Consider the following 16567-nt stretch of genomic DNA (forward strand, 5'->3'; position numbering starts at 1 on the left):
CCTTCACCCTGGAACTGCCAGGTCAGGGTCATACCGAGAGAGGTTCTCAGTTCTGAGGAGCCCAGGGGAGGGTGCAGAGTGGGAGGCACCAACATTCTGCCTCAACGGCTCCACCGATCACCACCTGGGCAGGGTGGGAAAGAAGAATTTCTCCCACAGATGCAGGGAGAAGAGACATCTCTCCAAATTCTAGTAGAGTTTCTGTTTAGGAGTGAGGACAAGCAGAAGAATCTTTCTGTACCTCCACGGCCCAGTAAGCACCTAGCGTAGTGCTTCTGGCTGGTGCTGCAGGATGAAGTAGGAAGGAGTTTGTTGAGTCCCTACCATGCAATAGGCCCCTTATATGTGTATTTTTTTCTGTATAATATAATTCCCATATCATACAATTCCCCTACTTAAAGTGTACAATCATGGTTGCTTAGCATGTTCACAAAATCGTGCGACCCATCACCATATCGATGTTAGAACACGGTCATCATCACAGAAAGGAAGTTCATACCCACTGGCGGGCATTCCTCATGTCCCTCTTTCCCTACCACCAGCAACTACCAATCTAACTTACTCTCTCTGCAGATTCACCTAGTGATGGAATAATGCTGCTTCTGCTCCTTCCACTTCGCAAAGTGCTTCCAAGGCTCCTCCGTGTTGTAGTACTTTGTACCCTCTTTATGGCCGAACAGCATTTCATCTTACCGCTGTGCCCTGTCTTACTTGTTGATTCATGAGTTGATGGGCATTTGGGTTGTCTCCACTTCTTGGCGCTTGCAAATAATGCTAGTATAAACATTTGTGTGCAAGTTTTTGTGGACATTGTGTATTTCCCATCTAATCCCCATAATCACAAAATGGACATTATTGTCACTGATTTATTAGGAAAAACTGCAGCTCAGAGAGGTTAAATAACAGTCTTTGAGACAGGGAAGCTTCTTTTGATTGGGTTTGATGAGGCTAGAAGGGCCAAGAAGGGGAAATGCAGTGGAGTCCCACTTCACCTTACCAGGTCATTATACACACCATTGAGTAAAAAGAAATGGCAGGAATGAGAGAAAGTGCGTCAGCAGGGCCGCTGTGGGCCCCGAAGGCCTTCTTTCGGGAGGCAGGTGGCTCTGGCATGGCCCTCAGGTCTGGGAAATGTTCCCCCTTTTCTGCCTGCCTCCTCGTTTCAGTGGCAGGGGTGAGGATTGGTCAAGAGCAGGTCGAGACAATGGCTGGAGTAGCTCGTCGAGCTTGTGAGGAGCCAGGAGTCAGGTGCATTCCAAGAGGGTGCCTGGGGTGGGCTCGGCCTGGTGACAAGAAGAGCCGCAAGGAGAGGAATTCAGCATGGACCCAAGGGCGGCTCTATGGCGTGGAACGACAGGGTCGCCAAGGCTGCTGGCTCTGCTTCTCTCCGCCTCCGGGGCTTTCCCAGAAAGTACTTGGACGTGGGAGTGTGGGTGGCGTGCCACCCCATTAATGCAACTCTGATGGTTAGGCGGAACCCAAGCCAAAGCTGGTAATCATTGACCCTCAGAAGCTCCCTGGGGCAGAGCAATAGAATCAACAGGAACACTGGCTCTCCAGCGAGTCCCCTGCTCTGTGGTTTATCCGAGGGCCTTGCCCTTCTCATCACCTTTCTGGGAAGCCCGATGCTCCTGCAGCTTGGACATTGGCGTAGGGAAGCGCAGAATGAAAGGCATGGCAGATAATAACATCACTGGGTCTGTCAGTGGGTTGCAGGCTGTCACTGGAAAGGAAATTAGAGTTGGAGGTGCCGATACTGAGGATGTTAAGCGCTTTATCACTTTCCATGTCCCAAGTGTTGTCGAAGCTCTTTCCAGCCATTTGCAAGATGGTTACGAATATCCCCATTTCTCAGATGAACACACTGAGAGGTTAGGTAGCAGCCAGTGTTAGAGCTAGTAAGTGACTGACTCCAGATCCAAACCCCACATACCCACTTCTTCAATCCTACCTGGGAGCCACTTGAGGCAGCTCTGATAGGGGATCTTAAACATAAGCTAGGATGTGAGATGAGAAGGCATCCAGAATTCCCCTCCAAACTCAAGAACCTGGTGTTCTGTGCCTTGTCTTTTGCACATCTATCAGAGCTGGGCTATCCCACCAACACGACACCCTTCACCTTGGGCACAACATTATGAATTCTAGTCCCCGGGTGCCATCACTCAGGTTTTAGCTGAATTGGGCCCCTATTTTAGAAATTGTCAAGGCTTGGAATTCTGTATGTTTTCTTAAAAACAAAGTGTACGTTCCTATTGCAGACAGGGAAGTATGTTCAAGATTTCCAGTCCACATGGAATTTATTCGTTTCTGGGCTGGGAAGACTGAGTCCATGTAACACCAACCCAAACCACAGAGAACGAGAAGGGTCACCCTAAAAACAGGATCTCTGCACTGATAACAAATACAGCTTTTTTTTTTTTTTTAAAGATTTTTATTTATTTATTTGACAGAGCGAGAGAGAAGGAGAGAGCATGAGCCAGGAGAAGAGGGAGAGGGAGAAGGAGAAGCAGACTTCTTGCTGAGCAGGGAACCTGACATGGAGCTCGATCCAGGAACCCTGGGATCATGACCTGAGCTGAAAGCAGCCATGAACGACTGAGCCACCCAGGCACCCCAAATACTTTTTGTAAACATTTAAATTCTTTTACTCAATCCTGGTGCCATTTGAGGTGGGTGGCTTAAAAGATGAAATTTAAGAATTATTTCATTGTACATGTGCACAGTTGTCAGACAAACCAACTCCCCCCCACACATACTTTTACAAGATAAACAAGTGAGAGGATGATTATTTTATTTGCAAAAATCATTCCTCACTTTATAAAAAATCCAGTAGAGGATTTTTAAAAATACCTAATATCTTAACGCATATGTAATATGACTTACTATATACAAGCGATTTCTGTTCACATACCATTTTTTCCCATTTATTTATTTTTTTAATTCTTATGTTAATCCCCATACATTACATCATTAGTTTTAGATGAAGTGTTCCATGATTCATTGTTTGTGCATAACACCCAGTGCTCCATGCAGAATGTGCCCTCCTCAATACCCACCACCAGGCTAACCCATCCTCCCACCCCCCTCCCCTCTAGAATCCTAGAATAAAGATTTTATTTATTTATTTGACAGAGACACAGCGAGAGAGGGAACACAAGCAGGGGGAGAGAGAGAGGGAGAAGCAGGCTTCCGCGGAGCAGGGAGCCCGACGCAGGGCTCGATCCCAGGACCCTGGGATCATGACCTGAGCCGAAGGCAGACGCTTAACGACTGAGCCACCCAGGCGCCCCCCCCTTTTTTTAAAGATTTTATTTATTTTTCAGAGAGAGACACAGCAAGAGAGGGAACACAAGCAGGGGGAGTGGAAGAGGGAGAAGCAGGCTCCTTGCTGAGCATGGAGCCCGATGTGGAGCTCCATCCCAGGACCCTGGGATCATGACCTGAGCCGAAGGCAGACACTTAACGACTGAGCCACCCAGGCACCCCCACATACCATCTTTTGAGAACACCATACATCGGTTCCAGATTATATATCTAGACCTGGACAAAGATGTCTGCACTTTCATGGAGTTCTTTTGAGGAGACATGACAATAAAAAGGCCATGAGACTAGAAACATCTTTGTATACCTCTTTCTGGAACAGAATAGAGGAACATTCAATAACTACAAGGCTTGAACAAAACAGTTAATGAGCTGGACCCAGAGACACAGAGCACTGCTGGCTACAAACATTCTTTTCAAGCTCGCATGGAACACTTCTGAAAATTGACCATGTATGACGAGACTAGAAACATCTTTGGAGCATTGTGTTAATTCCATTTTCTGTCATAGGTTCATTAGAAACTAGAAGTTAGGGGTGCCTGGGTGGTTCAGTTGGTTAAGCATCTGCCTTCGGCTCAGGTCTCGATCCCGGGGTCCTGGGATTAAGTCCCAGGACTCCCTGCTCAGCGGGGAGTCTGCTTCTCCCTCTCCCTCTGCCCCTTCCCCTGCTCCCGCTTGCTCTCTCTCTCTCTCAAATAAATAAATAAAATCTAAAGAAAAAGGAACTAGAATTCAACAGGTAGGATAGTGACCCTCAAGAGGTCCGGCCTGAGTGCATGGGAGGGGTCTTAGAACTGATCCTTCCACCCCTTCCTTGGTGGAGGGGTCCCATTTGCTCCTTGGACGGACTGATTGAAATTTCACCCAGGATTCTCTAGGGATCTGTCCTCTCTCTACAGACAACAACCATGTCTGCTGTGTTTTACCAGGTGTCTTTCCTACTGGGCTTCCACCCCGATCCTGTGTGCGTCCTGACAAAAGCAAGTTGGCACATTCCAAGCCCAAACCAGGGAGCTCTGTTGGCCACTGCAAGCTTCAGGGATACTTGGAGCTTTGAAAGTCATCTCCTGCCCCTCTTCAGACAGAGGCAAGTGGCTTGATGCTCACATTGACTTCTCTGTAAACAAGGCAGCGGACCACCCAGGCTAGAAGAAAGCCACATAAGGGTTTGGTTATGAGGAGCCCAAGGCACATGGCCCAATCATCTGCCCAGTCCTGGTGCTGTGGAGCCCGAGTCCTGCCATTCGAGAGCAGTGTTAGGCTCTGTTCCCCGCCCCAGGTCCCCCTCCGAAAACCAAGTGCTTTGAGTCGCTCACACCTTGCTGGAGCTATTTATTTCCCTGACAAATGTTTATTGAGGATCTACTGTAGGCTAACACTGGGGATGTAGCAATGGAGGATATTGGTGGGGTCACTGCCCCCAAACCAGCACAAAACTAAATGTGTAAGTTGAAGTGACTGTAAAAACTAACCCGCCCCCTCCCCCAAAGTAACGAGTGCAGTAAAAACTATTGTAAGGGAAAGGAACCTGATTTAAATGGGGAGGGTGTGGTCAGGGAGTCTTCTGTCTTTGAGAAGCTGACACTTAAGTTTCTTTCTGACAAATGGCCTTTAGGTTGAAACCAAGTAGCCAGGCTGGGGTTGGGAGGAGGGAGAGTGGAGCACCAGTGTTCCCCATGCGTCTTCCTTTGTCTGTGTCCTTGCTGTTGCCCAGGCATGACCTTGGCCACTCAGTATTGCTGAACTGACCAACTCCAAGGCCAGGGTGCTTTGCTCTCCTGCTCGAGCACTGAGGACACCAGGCTCAGCTCACCATCACTTGCAGAGTCTCCTCTTCCACTGGGCAGGAGGCTCCCCATCCTTCCTCACTGGCCTCACTATCAACGAACTTCTGATTGGGGTTGGTGAAGTAACTGCACTCTATAGATATCTAGAAATGTCTCCAAATGGAAGATGCCATTGCCATAACTTCAGGCCATCACCAACAGTTGGCTCAAGCCAGGACAATCTGTAGAAGTTTCCGAAGAAAACACCATGCTTGAGAGTACTGCTTCCACACTTGTGTCTTAATTACTTTGGCATCATGACGCTTTTTGAACTCTGCCCAGCATTATGAGGTCCTTCTTGTGGCATGGGCGCCTGTGGCCTTCTCTGCCAACACGCACCTGTGGATCCAATCCAGTTGGCCCTGGATCCTCCCCATGGGGCCCCCATGGCCTCGAACACACTCTGCCTCTCTCCCCTTTTCTGGTGCTTTTGTCCATGCTTTTCCTTGTCCCTGGAAACCTATCCCCTGTCCACCAGTCCAAGCTCTCCTTATCCTTTCAGGTTTTGTGTCTTCAAAAAAAGGTTTTGTCTCTTGCTAGCTCTTACCTGCTATGTGATCTCTGCATTATCACCATTTCTGGTGCATAGTAAGTAGGGGCTGAAAAAATGTTTGCCTTCCCTCTACATTGTTAGGTAGCTGTTTTGAGTATGCCATGGGCTTAAAAGCGAGGGCTTCTCAGTCAGGCAGATCTAGATTCTTCTAATCTTTGCTCTTTGGGCTTTTAGTTTTGTGACCTTGGGGAAAATTGCTAAACTTCGCTGAACCTCAGTTTCCCAACTCCTAGGTTTATCGTGAGAATTCAACACTATAATATACGTAGAAGATTTTAACTCCTGTGCCTGGGCCAACATCAGAGGCTTTCCAGACCCCAGAATTTCACGGCTCCAATGCGGCACCATTTGCATTGTGCTCTAGAGGGCGCTGTTCACACAGAATGCAGGAGAGTGCAACTCCTCTCCTAAAGCTCTCAGCAGGGTACTAAAGCCCTCCATGGCTTCTTCATAGCCATTTCCCACTCTCAGGAGACTTTGCTCTGCTCTGGTCTTTCTCTTCATTCAGTTGGAGCTGTGCATCTTTACTTTTACCTTGACTTTCTCTGTTAGCTGTGGCTCAGTCCACTCAGACCCAATAAAGCAATGCCTTCTTGGTAAAGAGCTGAACTCCCTGAAGTTTAGAAGAGAAGAATTCTTAGAAAACCTTTGGAATAGAAACCAAGTAGATCCACCTGTGTGTCTGTGAGTTTCTCTTGTCTTCTAGTGCCCTCTCACTCTGCTGTCACCACTCCTCACAGCCTCCAGGGGCATGTTGCTTTCTTTCCAAAACTGTGAACCAGGCAGAGATGAAGTGACTCCTTTTGGCCGTTCTTCGCATAGCTGAGACATGCTAGCATTTCCTAAGTACCTTAAGGAACAATTATGAAGAACAATAAGGAAACAATATTGAAAATACACACAGAATAAGCAACCAGCTTCCAAAGTATTGGTTCCTGATTCTACAGCAAATGCACGCTGTCACCAAAGGCTGGGAAGACCCTGCAGACATCTTGCTTGGGTCCAGCTTCACTAGCTCCCAGGCTGACTGAATTAGTGGGAACATAACACCTCTTGACATTTCCCGCTAGGACCTAGTCCACGCACCACGTAGAAATAGAAGTCTTTGTGGTGAGAGTATAATTATCTCAGGATGACCAATGGTCATGGTCAGCAGGATAGCTAGATAGAACTTAAAACCTGCATCTGAAAATTTTAACTCCTCTTCATGACTTTTTGTATTTAAATTTGGTTATTTCCTTGATTCTTCACATCTGGATACAAAAGCAAACAAATGTGTAAAGTGAACATATGGCCTGTAAAATGGCTTTATGACTTCTTAGTTACACCTTTTCTTCTGTGTGCTCTTCTGTCCTTCAGTGGTGTCAATGCGTCCCAGCCGAAGAGCACCAGGAACACCCCTGTAATTGAGCAAATTGGCTTTTTGCAGCTAGTGAGAACACACGCCATCAAGAAATGTGGGGAACCTCCCTGGGTGCTAGAAAATACTTAAAGAGGCTTTGGGCTTGTTTAGGTGATTTGGGGAAGATTTAAAGAAGCAATGCTTTGCTCTGGGTTAGATGTCAGTAATTCGGAGTAATTCTATGAGTGATTATGTCAAGAAATCTTATCATCTGGAAGGGGAGAAGACTGGCGGACAGCGAACGTCATTATTGGTAAAGAAGCAGCGATCACTTCCAATAGCCCACATAGGGGGATTTGGGTCATTTTTGTGGTTTGGACAATGTTCAGGTTTTTGCCTGTGTTCAGACCTGACAACAGAATGGCCTTGTCTGATGTCAATGTTTTGTGAGAAACTATTCGCGTTGAACAGAAGAACACAGAGCCCTAGTGGGGAGAGCCAGGACAGCCCCTAGCAGTGCCAAGACCATTTTGCAGGGTGCATACGTGTCTATATTCAGTAATAGATCAAGACCTAGTCAACGTCTATGGTGGGAGAAGGACAGTGTCACGCCAGGTACCACCATACCTCTGGGCAGGCTTGTTAAGAATCATTCTTGTTCCCTATATCCTCTTTCCTCCCCTGCAAGATAAGGCTTCTGCCATGGTTATAGACAAAGCCTTTATAAAAACACATCCTCCTTTCCCGGGTCTTTGGTTCCATGTGGAAGGACGGGCTCTGGAGCCAGTATAGTTCACAGGCACTCTGGTGGGACCTTTGTCACTTTCCTACACGCCTTTGCCTTCACCTGGCTCCTGTCTCCAATACAGCCCATGTAACTCTGCACAGCAGAGGCTCCAACTGGCCTGGGTCAGCGACACCTGGGTGAACTGTTGCACACATTTAAATCTGTGGACTGATAATAACAGTTCTTACTATTTATTGCCTGATCGTTATGTTCTAGGAACTTTACATATGTGATTGCACTGAGAACACACTGCAGTCTTTGAAAGTGTATTTTAGGGGCGCCTGGGTGGCTCGGTTGGTTAAGCGACTGCCTTCGGCTCAGGTCATGATCCTGGAGTCCCGGGATCGAGTCCCGCATCGGGCTCCCTGCTCGGCAGGGAGTCTGCTTCTCCCTCTGACCCTCCTCCCTCTCCTGCTGTCTGTCCCTCATTCCCTCTCTCAAATAAATAAATAAAATCTTAAAAAAAAAAAAGTGTATTTTAACAGCCATTTCACAGGTGGGGACACGGAGGTTCAGAAAGACGATGTGGCTTTCTCACGTCCCCTGGTCATTAAGTGACAGAGCTGGTGTTCAAATCCATGTCTCTGCTTACCCAAGCTGGGTTCCTTCCACCTGCCACATTGCCTTCGGTTATTACCTGGGCCATGAACATCCTGGACCAGGTCCTCCCATCCTCTCTTAATCCCCGTGCCTGGCATACCTGTGTAGTTATTCTAGTTATGCCACTGGACCAGTTGGATCCAGAGACGTTTACAGAACACGGTGTCCCTTCTGAGAGCACCAACACCCTTAGACCTGTGATTCCCTGACTCTTGGTCCCACACTCTTTTCGTGGGAAGGAGCCAGGCACCCAGGAAGGCCTGTGTTGTGTTCCCATCCTGGACACAAGCAGACTTGGGGCTTCACAGTGGACCAGGTCGGGGAAAACCCTTACCCCCAAAAGAAAGGTGAGATGTTCCTGAAATGCATTCCTACATCTAGCCTGGAAGAGTCTTGAGATTCAGGTGCCCTTTTATGAGACCAGGACTTGCCAAGGTCTATTTAAGAAGGGTCCCTGTTGACCCCAAGTGAGCTGCCTGATGGTGCTCAAGACAGCAGCTGGGACTTCTCCTGGAGCTACCAAAGGAGAGGGAAACAGCCCTCTGTCTCCAGTAGGTTCTGGGGGTAGTCCGGCAGCTAGATGACTCAGTGTTTGTAAGGGTCCTGAGTGTTTGCAAATCCAGCTGGGTGGCTAGCCTACAATAGCTTGAGATCATTTTCATAGAAAACAGGAAGCACTCTGCATAGCAGTTAGGTGCAATACACCTTAGCGAAGTTGTGCATTGAAGAGCATAAGCTTGACACCCAGCCTGCTGGGTCTCCTCTTTGGTGGTGGCTTTAAACCCCGTCCTTAACCCTTGCGGGGCAGCACCTCGATAATTCAATCACTTCTTATCTGTGAGCACCTGGGGAGCAGGGCCTGTGTCCTTAACTCTTTGTTTCCTAGCCTAGCACCTGATAACATGGTAAATGTTCAATAAGTCAAGTGTTGGCTTGATTATGTTAATGAAGGAGGCTGAGACTGTGCCCCAGAATCCCGTTCTATGACTTGCTGTGCTTGGTCCTCAGCAGTGTTTGTGGATTCAGTTTAATGTTGGCTTAAACAAAGCGGTAAAATTTCACGGACACTTGAATTTCTCCTCCACCGCAGTTTGAAAGGAACTACAGAAAATTGTTTGATTTCTGCGCTCGGGACCCAAAACTCGTAGGTTCTACGTCTTACATAAAGTCTCAACTCTGGAGAAGTGTCCCGAATGGAAGTAAGGCGGTGAGAGGTGTGACAAAAAGGCTGACTCAAGTAAATGGTTTCTCATCTCTTAAGAGAAATGATGGCCTTTGTGATTCTAAGTAAGAGGCAGCAAAAGCCAAGTCCCTTCGCTTTCCTCCCTCTGATACTGTGACTGGAGCGTTTGCTGGCATTGGGCAGGAGGCTTTGTGGTGAGTCCTGTAGGAAGCCACAAATCCACCATTCTCAGGTGCACACCTACAAATGCACACCTTCTGCATTGATTGTTTCAGCATCATCAATGAGCACGTGCCATGGGTACCTCGTTTCATGAAGGGTTTTAGTTGATGTGGGTGTTTCATGCAAACGAAGGGGGCATTTTTGTGGACAGAAGGAGATCCAGGAGGAAAACATGTTTATTTTCAGGAATTTGAAGGGCTCGTAAGCAGAAGAGACTTCAGGCTTCTTTAGAATTATCATGAGTTGTCCCTGAAGCAGAACTAGACCAGTGTTCTTCATATGGTTTGTTATTTGAGTCAATAATGAAAATATCTCACATGGCGTTCCACCACTGAGTGTGTATGGCCCTTGCTTGCCTTTCCAGCCTCGTGTCTCGCTGAGACCCTCTAGCACCCTGTTGTCCAGTCACCTGGCTCCTCTTTCAGCCCCTCACACTTTCTTCTGCTGCTCCTGCCTGGGGTCACACATGATTACAGTGCAGTTGGCTCAAACTTCACACCTAGGGTTGTCTCTTCTAAAATATTGCCATTAGAAGGGGACCCATATAACTCATTGCTTTTATGTATGGGTTGATGGATTTCTTTGTCATCACTCAACAAATAATAGTTCCTACGACATGTGAGTCTAACACCATCCTCAGGCCTTGTCCTCGATAGCGCCTCAGATAAGATTCTCCCCAGAGCACTCCCGCTGTTTCTCATCCTGACACCTCCCACCCCCCACACTTGATGGGAAGCTTCTTCAAAGTGACAAGGAGAGTGCCCATTTGGTAAAGGATTTCTTCTCTAATGTCTAGTCCAGTGCCTGACACACATACTAGCAGCAACTCAATATGGTTGAGTCATGATAGAAAAATAAATTAATGAATGCAAAAAGACAGTGAGCTTTCTGTCCACTGAAGTATTGTGCAGAGAGTGGATACCCATCTGATAGAGCTCTTTTAGAAAAGGTGTTCCTTTGGGCATATAAACACCACACCACATTGTAATTGTTGGTTTCCTGAGCTTACTTCCCCATTTGACTGTAAGCCCCTTGAGAATGGGTGCAGATTTGATTTGTTTTTGAAATCCTACACAATAAGCATACACTCAGTGTTTGGAAAGTGTACAAAAAGCCTATTTTCTGAGAATGGACTCTTTACAGAACAAGAATACTGGAGCACTGAAGGGAAAAAAAAAAATGGTAATAATAGAATTCACTTGCTTTGCCAGGCCACTAAGAGTACCTTGGTAAATATTAGCTAAAGTACAGCCCTTTGCTTGCTATTAAGATTTACTGATTTCAATAGAAAGTAACCTAAAAACCGTACATGCTACACCACATAGACAACCAGGGCCAATCTCTGACCAGCCCATAGTACAAAAAATACATATTTGCTCTGTCTGTGGTTAGATTAGATGTCATCATCTAAGCAAAGTAGGCTATGTGCTGATTATAATGGGTCTGCCATGTGAATGATGGGTTTGGTCAAGGGATGGATTTATCCCATATTCTTACATTCTCTAGGTATCATTCTTCTCATTCTTTGAGTAAATAAATCAACAGCATCGGCCAACACAGTACATGTGAAAACTACCTTCAGTAAATGCCAGATTTTATAAAATAACTCCAACAATAAAGACTGCTTTAAATCTGTTTCTTACATAATGCAGACTATTGTATAGAGAGATTGACCCGGTATCTTGTTTCTTCCTCGTGTGACCTTACTTTCATCTTACAAATACGTACTGATCTAAGTCTATATATTCACCTGTATCTTTGTGAACACTTGGAAATCTCAGGATCTCAGTGTATTTCAGAGAACAGGCTCAGAGATCGATGATAACTAATTCTTTCTGGTGAAAAGCTAATAGGCATGACCTATGAGAAACAGCAAGAGAGCTATATAGAGCGTGGCAAAGGAGAGGAGGAAAATGCTGGAACTCAAGCCATGCCTGCTGCCCAGGGACCTTAGCTGGGGGGTTGTCATGTCTTAGCATGACGGTATTCAAGCCATGTGAGGTCTGGAAAAAAAATACATACCCCGCTTGGGGCTCAGTCTGAGAACAACCAATTGCCTTGGTTTAAGCTACCCAACTCCACTATCAAATTAAATGTTTTCAAGCTAATAGAAATTAGCATCAGTCCACTGACCAAACCCTAAAATAAATTAGGCCGAATCTAAAAGAAATCAGCCTGCAGACAGAGGCCAACTCCCAAGGCCACTTCCTTGCTTTCCCCAGACATGGATACATCGGGTCGGAATATGCTTAGGATGTTGGTAAGTGCAGATGGTCTGGGGAAAGCATTATAAGCTGATTGCTTTTGTTTTAGCTCTTTGCAAGTCCAGGCAGATATTTTATTAGTAATGCAGGCAAGGAAACCCAGACTTATCCAAGAGATAAATAAGAGGTTACTTATTCACTCTATAGAAATATTCTTTTTTTTTTTTTAATTTTTTAAGATTTATTTATTCATGAGAGACAGAGAGAGAGAGAGGCAGAGGGAGAAGCAGGCTCCCTGCTGAGCAGGGAGCCCGACACGGGACTTGATCCCAGGACCCCGGGATCATGACCTGGGCCGAAGGCAGACGCTTAACCATCTGAGCCACCCAGGCGCCCCTAGAAATATTCTTTATCTTCCAAAATGAAATGAACTTAGGAGAGACTAGAAGAGAAAAGTTGTGAGGAAGAAAAATTCAGAAGTTGTGCTTTGGGAGCCAACTCTGGAAATACGTGTGACAAAGAGAATATGGATTCGCCTGATAAATGTGGCTTGAGAATTATTATTTTATTTCTACGAAGAGCTTTTAAAACAGTGTGTGAGCTTCCATGAACCCAGGAGAGGGAGGAACGTAAACCAGGTTAAACTACGTGTGTGCAGAGAAAGGAGAGAGGCTGGGGAGGGAGCAGACTCTTCTTCAGTGTGCCTCACCTGGGACCAACCCCTACGACTCTTTGGGGACTTGAGGTCCATGAGGGTTGGGTAGGATGTGGGCAGGGCCCTCTGAATGTGTGCACTGCTGTTTGTTCTCCTGGTAGCATTTTCTTTCTCTGTATCTATAGAACTTGCCCTCAGAATTTCAAATCACCACAGCTGTGGTTTTCTTTTGACCTCTTCTACCTGGTGTTGGCTTCTTATGTTTTCACCTGGCTTAAGGCTGTGAAAAAAACAGCGTGGGATAGTACTTTTGTTTAAAATGTATCACTAAGTTGGTTTCGCTTCCTGGTTTGTATGAATAAACATATTTTTGAAGGGGGATTTTGAAATCTATTTTAGAAACATATTTGCATTTAATTAAAAATACCACGAAGACATTGTGAACCATGGTGGGCACACCTTGGAGTGGGGGAGGGCACATCTAGGGGAGGAGGTAGTCTAGTGTTGATGACTGTGGCTTTCATCATTGTTGGCTGTTTAGGGGAAAATCCCTTCACTTTTTTTTGCTGTAAACTGGAAGTCATAATAATGTCATCAACAAGAAACCATTGAGTAGATGGTATTTTGAAGAGCTTACTTCATTCACTGAATTATTCCATTTAAGCTCATTGAATAACTATCGAGTGTCCATAGACTATACTAGCAGCTGGGGTAGAGGAGTGAGTAAAGCATGGTTCTACCTTTATGGAGAATTATTTGGATTTTATTTAAATCAGAGCTTCCCAGCCCTTCAGCTTAGAATCAGGGAAGAAAGCATGAGCTATTGATGGTGACCATCATACCATTCCTCTTAGGAATCTTGGCACATCATGGAGAGAAAAAGGAAACAGGCTTGCAGCTCCACTGAGCAAACTCCTGAGCTCATAGGGTAGGACTTGACCAAACTGTATTGAGGAACTCTGTTCTAAATAGTCTCAAACATTTAAAAAAAAAAAAAGGAAGTTGACCAATCTTTGTCTTAAAATGTTTCAGGCAAATCTGACTTTAGAATATAAAATTTAATAACTGAGATGCAGCATATTAGAGTTTCCTCTGGACTGGAAGCAGGGAACCTTATGGTTTATGTTTTTAGTTGTCATCCTGCCACTGGTTAGTACACGACTTTGGCTATGTCATTAAAAGTTTCTGAATCTCCGTTCCTTCACTGGATAAATGAGAAAGTTGAATTGGTCCAGATTCCTTTTTTTTTTTTTTTAAAGATTTTATTTATTTATTTGAGAGAGAAAGAATGAGAGACAGAGAGCATGAGAGGGAAGAGGATCAGAGGGAGAAGGAGACTCCCCGCTAAGCAGGGAGCCTGATGCGGGACTCAATCCTGGGACTCCAGGATCATGACCTGAGCTGAAGGCAGTCGCTTAACCAACTGAGCCACCCAGGCGCCCCCAGATTCCTTTTGATATTGAGTGATAATAGCAGTAAAGAAGATGCTTTAGGTAGTAGAGCGATGAATCTTTTTTAGGGTTATTTATTTTTATATTTTACAAAAAAATATAAGTAGTCCTTCCAGCTTCTGCTTTCACAGATATTTTTGCTTAGCAGAAGGCAAAAATTTATTAAAGGAAAAGGAGAATTGATTTAAAGAGTAATACCAGATAAATCATAGTACAGGTCATAATTGGTTATCACAAGCATTTTTAAGTTTGTGTGCCACTGACTAAGGCCAGGAAACATTTGAATACATGCCCTCTTAAGTTCCTTCCATTTCAATCTCCCTGTAATTATTTTCCCTCTTTATATCTAAGCAATATGGTCTCTTGGTGGAAAGTTTCTGTTGAAAATAGTGTTGCGGTATCCAGAATAAACTGTCAGCTTTTCTGAATGCTCAGTAATTCAGATTGTTTTGAATGGTCTTTCATATATAGTTAGCTCTTCATGTGAGGCACCTAGTCCACTGCTGCTGTAAACATCATTTCATTTTGTTTGTTTTTGATATGTTTCAGATCAGAGCGTTGACAGAAAGAATGTTCAAACATCTTCGGAAATGGTTTGTTGCTCACTTTTTGGGGCATTCTCGGCAAAGAGCAAGGCTGGTCTCCAAAGATGGAAGATGCAACATAGAGTTTGGCAACGTGGAGGCCCAGTCAAGGTTTATATTCTTTGTGGACATCTGGACAACTGTGCTTGACCTCAAATGGAGATACAAAATGACCATCTTCATTTCAACCTTCTTGGGCAGTTGGTTCTTCTTTGGTCTTCTGTGGTATGCGGTAGCCTACATCCACAAAGATCTCCCTGAGTTCCACCCTTCTGTCAACCACACCCCTTGTGTGGAGAACATTAATGGCTTGACCTCAGCTTTTCTGTTTTCTCTGGAAACACAAGTGACCATCGGATATGGATTCAGATGTGTGACAGAACAATGTGGCACAGCCATTTTTCTTCTTATCTTCCAGTCTATACTTGGAGTCATCATCAATTCTTTCATGTGTGGTGCCATTCTAGCCAAGATCTCCAGACCCAAAAAACGTGCCAAGACCATTACATTCAGCAAGAACGCAGTGATCAGTAAGCGGGGCGGGAAGCTTTGTCTCCTAATCCGAGTGGTTAATCTTAGGAAGAGCCTCCTTATTGGGAGTCACATATATGGGAAGCTCCTGAGGACCACAGTCACTCCTGAAGGAGAGACTATTATTTTGGACCAGATCAATATCAACTTTGTAGTTGATGCAGGGAATGAAAATTTATTCTTCATCTCCCCATTGACAATTTACCATGTCATTGATCAAAACAGCCCCTTCTTCCACATGGCAGCAGAAACCCTTCCCCAGCAAGACTTTGAATTAGTAGTGTTTTTAGATGGCACAGTGGAATCAACCAGTGCTACCTGCCAAGTCCGAACATCCTATGTCCCAGAAGAGGTGCTCTGGGGCTACCGTTTTGCTCCCATGGTATCCAAGACTAAGGAAGGGAAATACCGAGTGGATTTCCATAACTTTAGTAAGACTGTGGAAGTGGAGACCCCTCATTGTGCCTTGTGCCTTTATAATGAGAAAGACGCTAGAGCCAGGATGAAGAGAGGCTATGACAATCCCAACTTCAACTTGTCAGAAGTCAATGAAACAGATGACACCAAAATGTGACAGTGGTTTTTCAACAGGAGTAAAGCAAAATCTTGAAGATACCTAGTGACTAGAAGTATTAGGAAGCAATCAACAATTTGAGGATATGAAATTAGGACAAGAGCCTTCAACGTCTATCAGCACCATGCCCCTGAATCCCACAGCCACGATCTTACAAGACAGGTAGCTCTACAAGTCAACTGCATTAGAACATGCAATATTTTTACAGGAAATAGCAGTATGGAAGCCATAGTAGTTCACTTGGAATCTTGAATATGATTATTTGAAATCATGCAGTGTTGATAGAAACAAAATCATCAAAAGTTTCACAGACAGGCCAAATGAGATCTTAAAAGTCTCCTTGAAGAAGTTATGAGCTTTAGATAGGATCTGGGAAAAACCATATTCTCATTTTTAGTCTACTGATAAGAAATAAGCCACTTTTAACATTGGTTTTTATCAAGGGAAAAATGGTCTCCCTTAGAGAGCCATTTTTGGTTGGTTGGAGGAGATGAACTAATCAGAGACAGTAAGAAAAGACTGGTAGGTACTCCAAGAACATTTGTGAGGCTCTGAGCTTCTCCAGCCCTGGTTGTTGGAGCTTTCATCTTAGTCTGGGTCATGCTGTGTTTCCTGAAGAGCAAGGGAAGGCTCCAGCCACGGACCTTGCATCTCTATGTATCCAATGTGGAGAGGAACACTGAGCTCAACCTGCTTTATGGCACATCCAGACACTGCAGTCCAAGTTGGGTTTT

General features: G+C 45.2%; 1 protein-coding gene across 1 annotated transcript; it reads left to right on the plus strand.

The window, feature by feature from the left end:
• Positions 1 to 14714: 14714 nt before the first annotated feature.
• On the plus strand, positions 14715 to 15833 carry KCNJ1 (potassium inwardly rectifying channel subfamily J member 1). The gene has a single exon (XM_045892844.2). The coding sequence runs from the start codon at positions 14715 to 14717 to the stop codon at positions 15831 to 15833; it is 1119 nt and encodes a 372-aa protein (XP_045748800.2).
• Positions 15834 to 16567: the final 734 nt, after the last annotated feature.

The sequence above is a fragment of the Mirounga angustirostris genome, unplaced genomic scaffold (genome assembly GCF_029215605.1).
Source record: "Mirounga angustirostris isolate CCGP_5_RB_7025 unplaced genomic scaffold, mMirAng1.0.hap1 SCAF_13, whole genome shotgun sequence".
NCBI classification, from domain to species: Eukaryota; Metazoa; Chordata; class Mammalia; order Carnivora; family Phocidae; genus Mirounga; species Mirounga angustirostris.

Bases quoted from the DNA above. Each gene is read 5' to 3' on its own strand.
- KCNJ1 (XM_045892844.2), top strand. From the start codon at position 14,715: ATGTTCAAACATCTTCGGAAATGGTTTGTTGCTCACTTTTTGGGGCAT.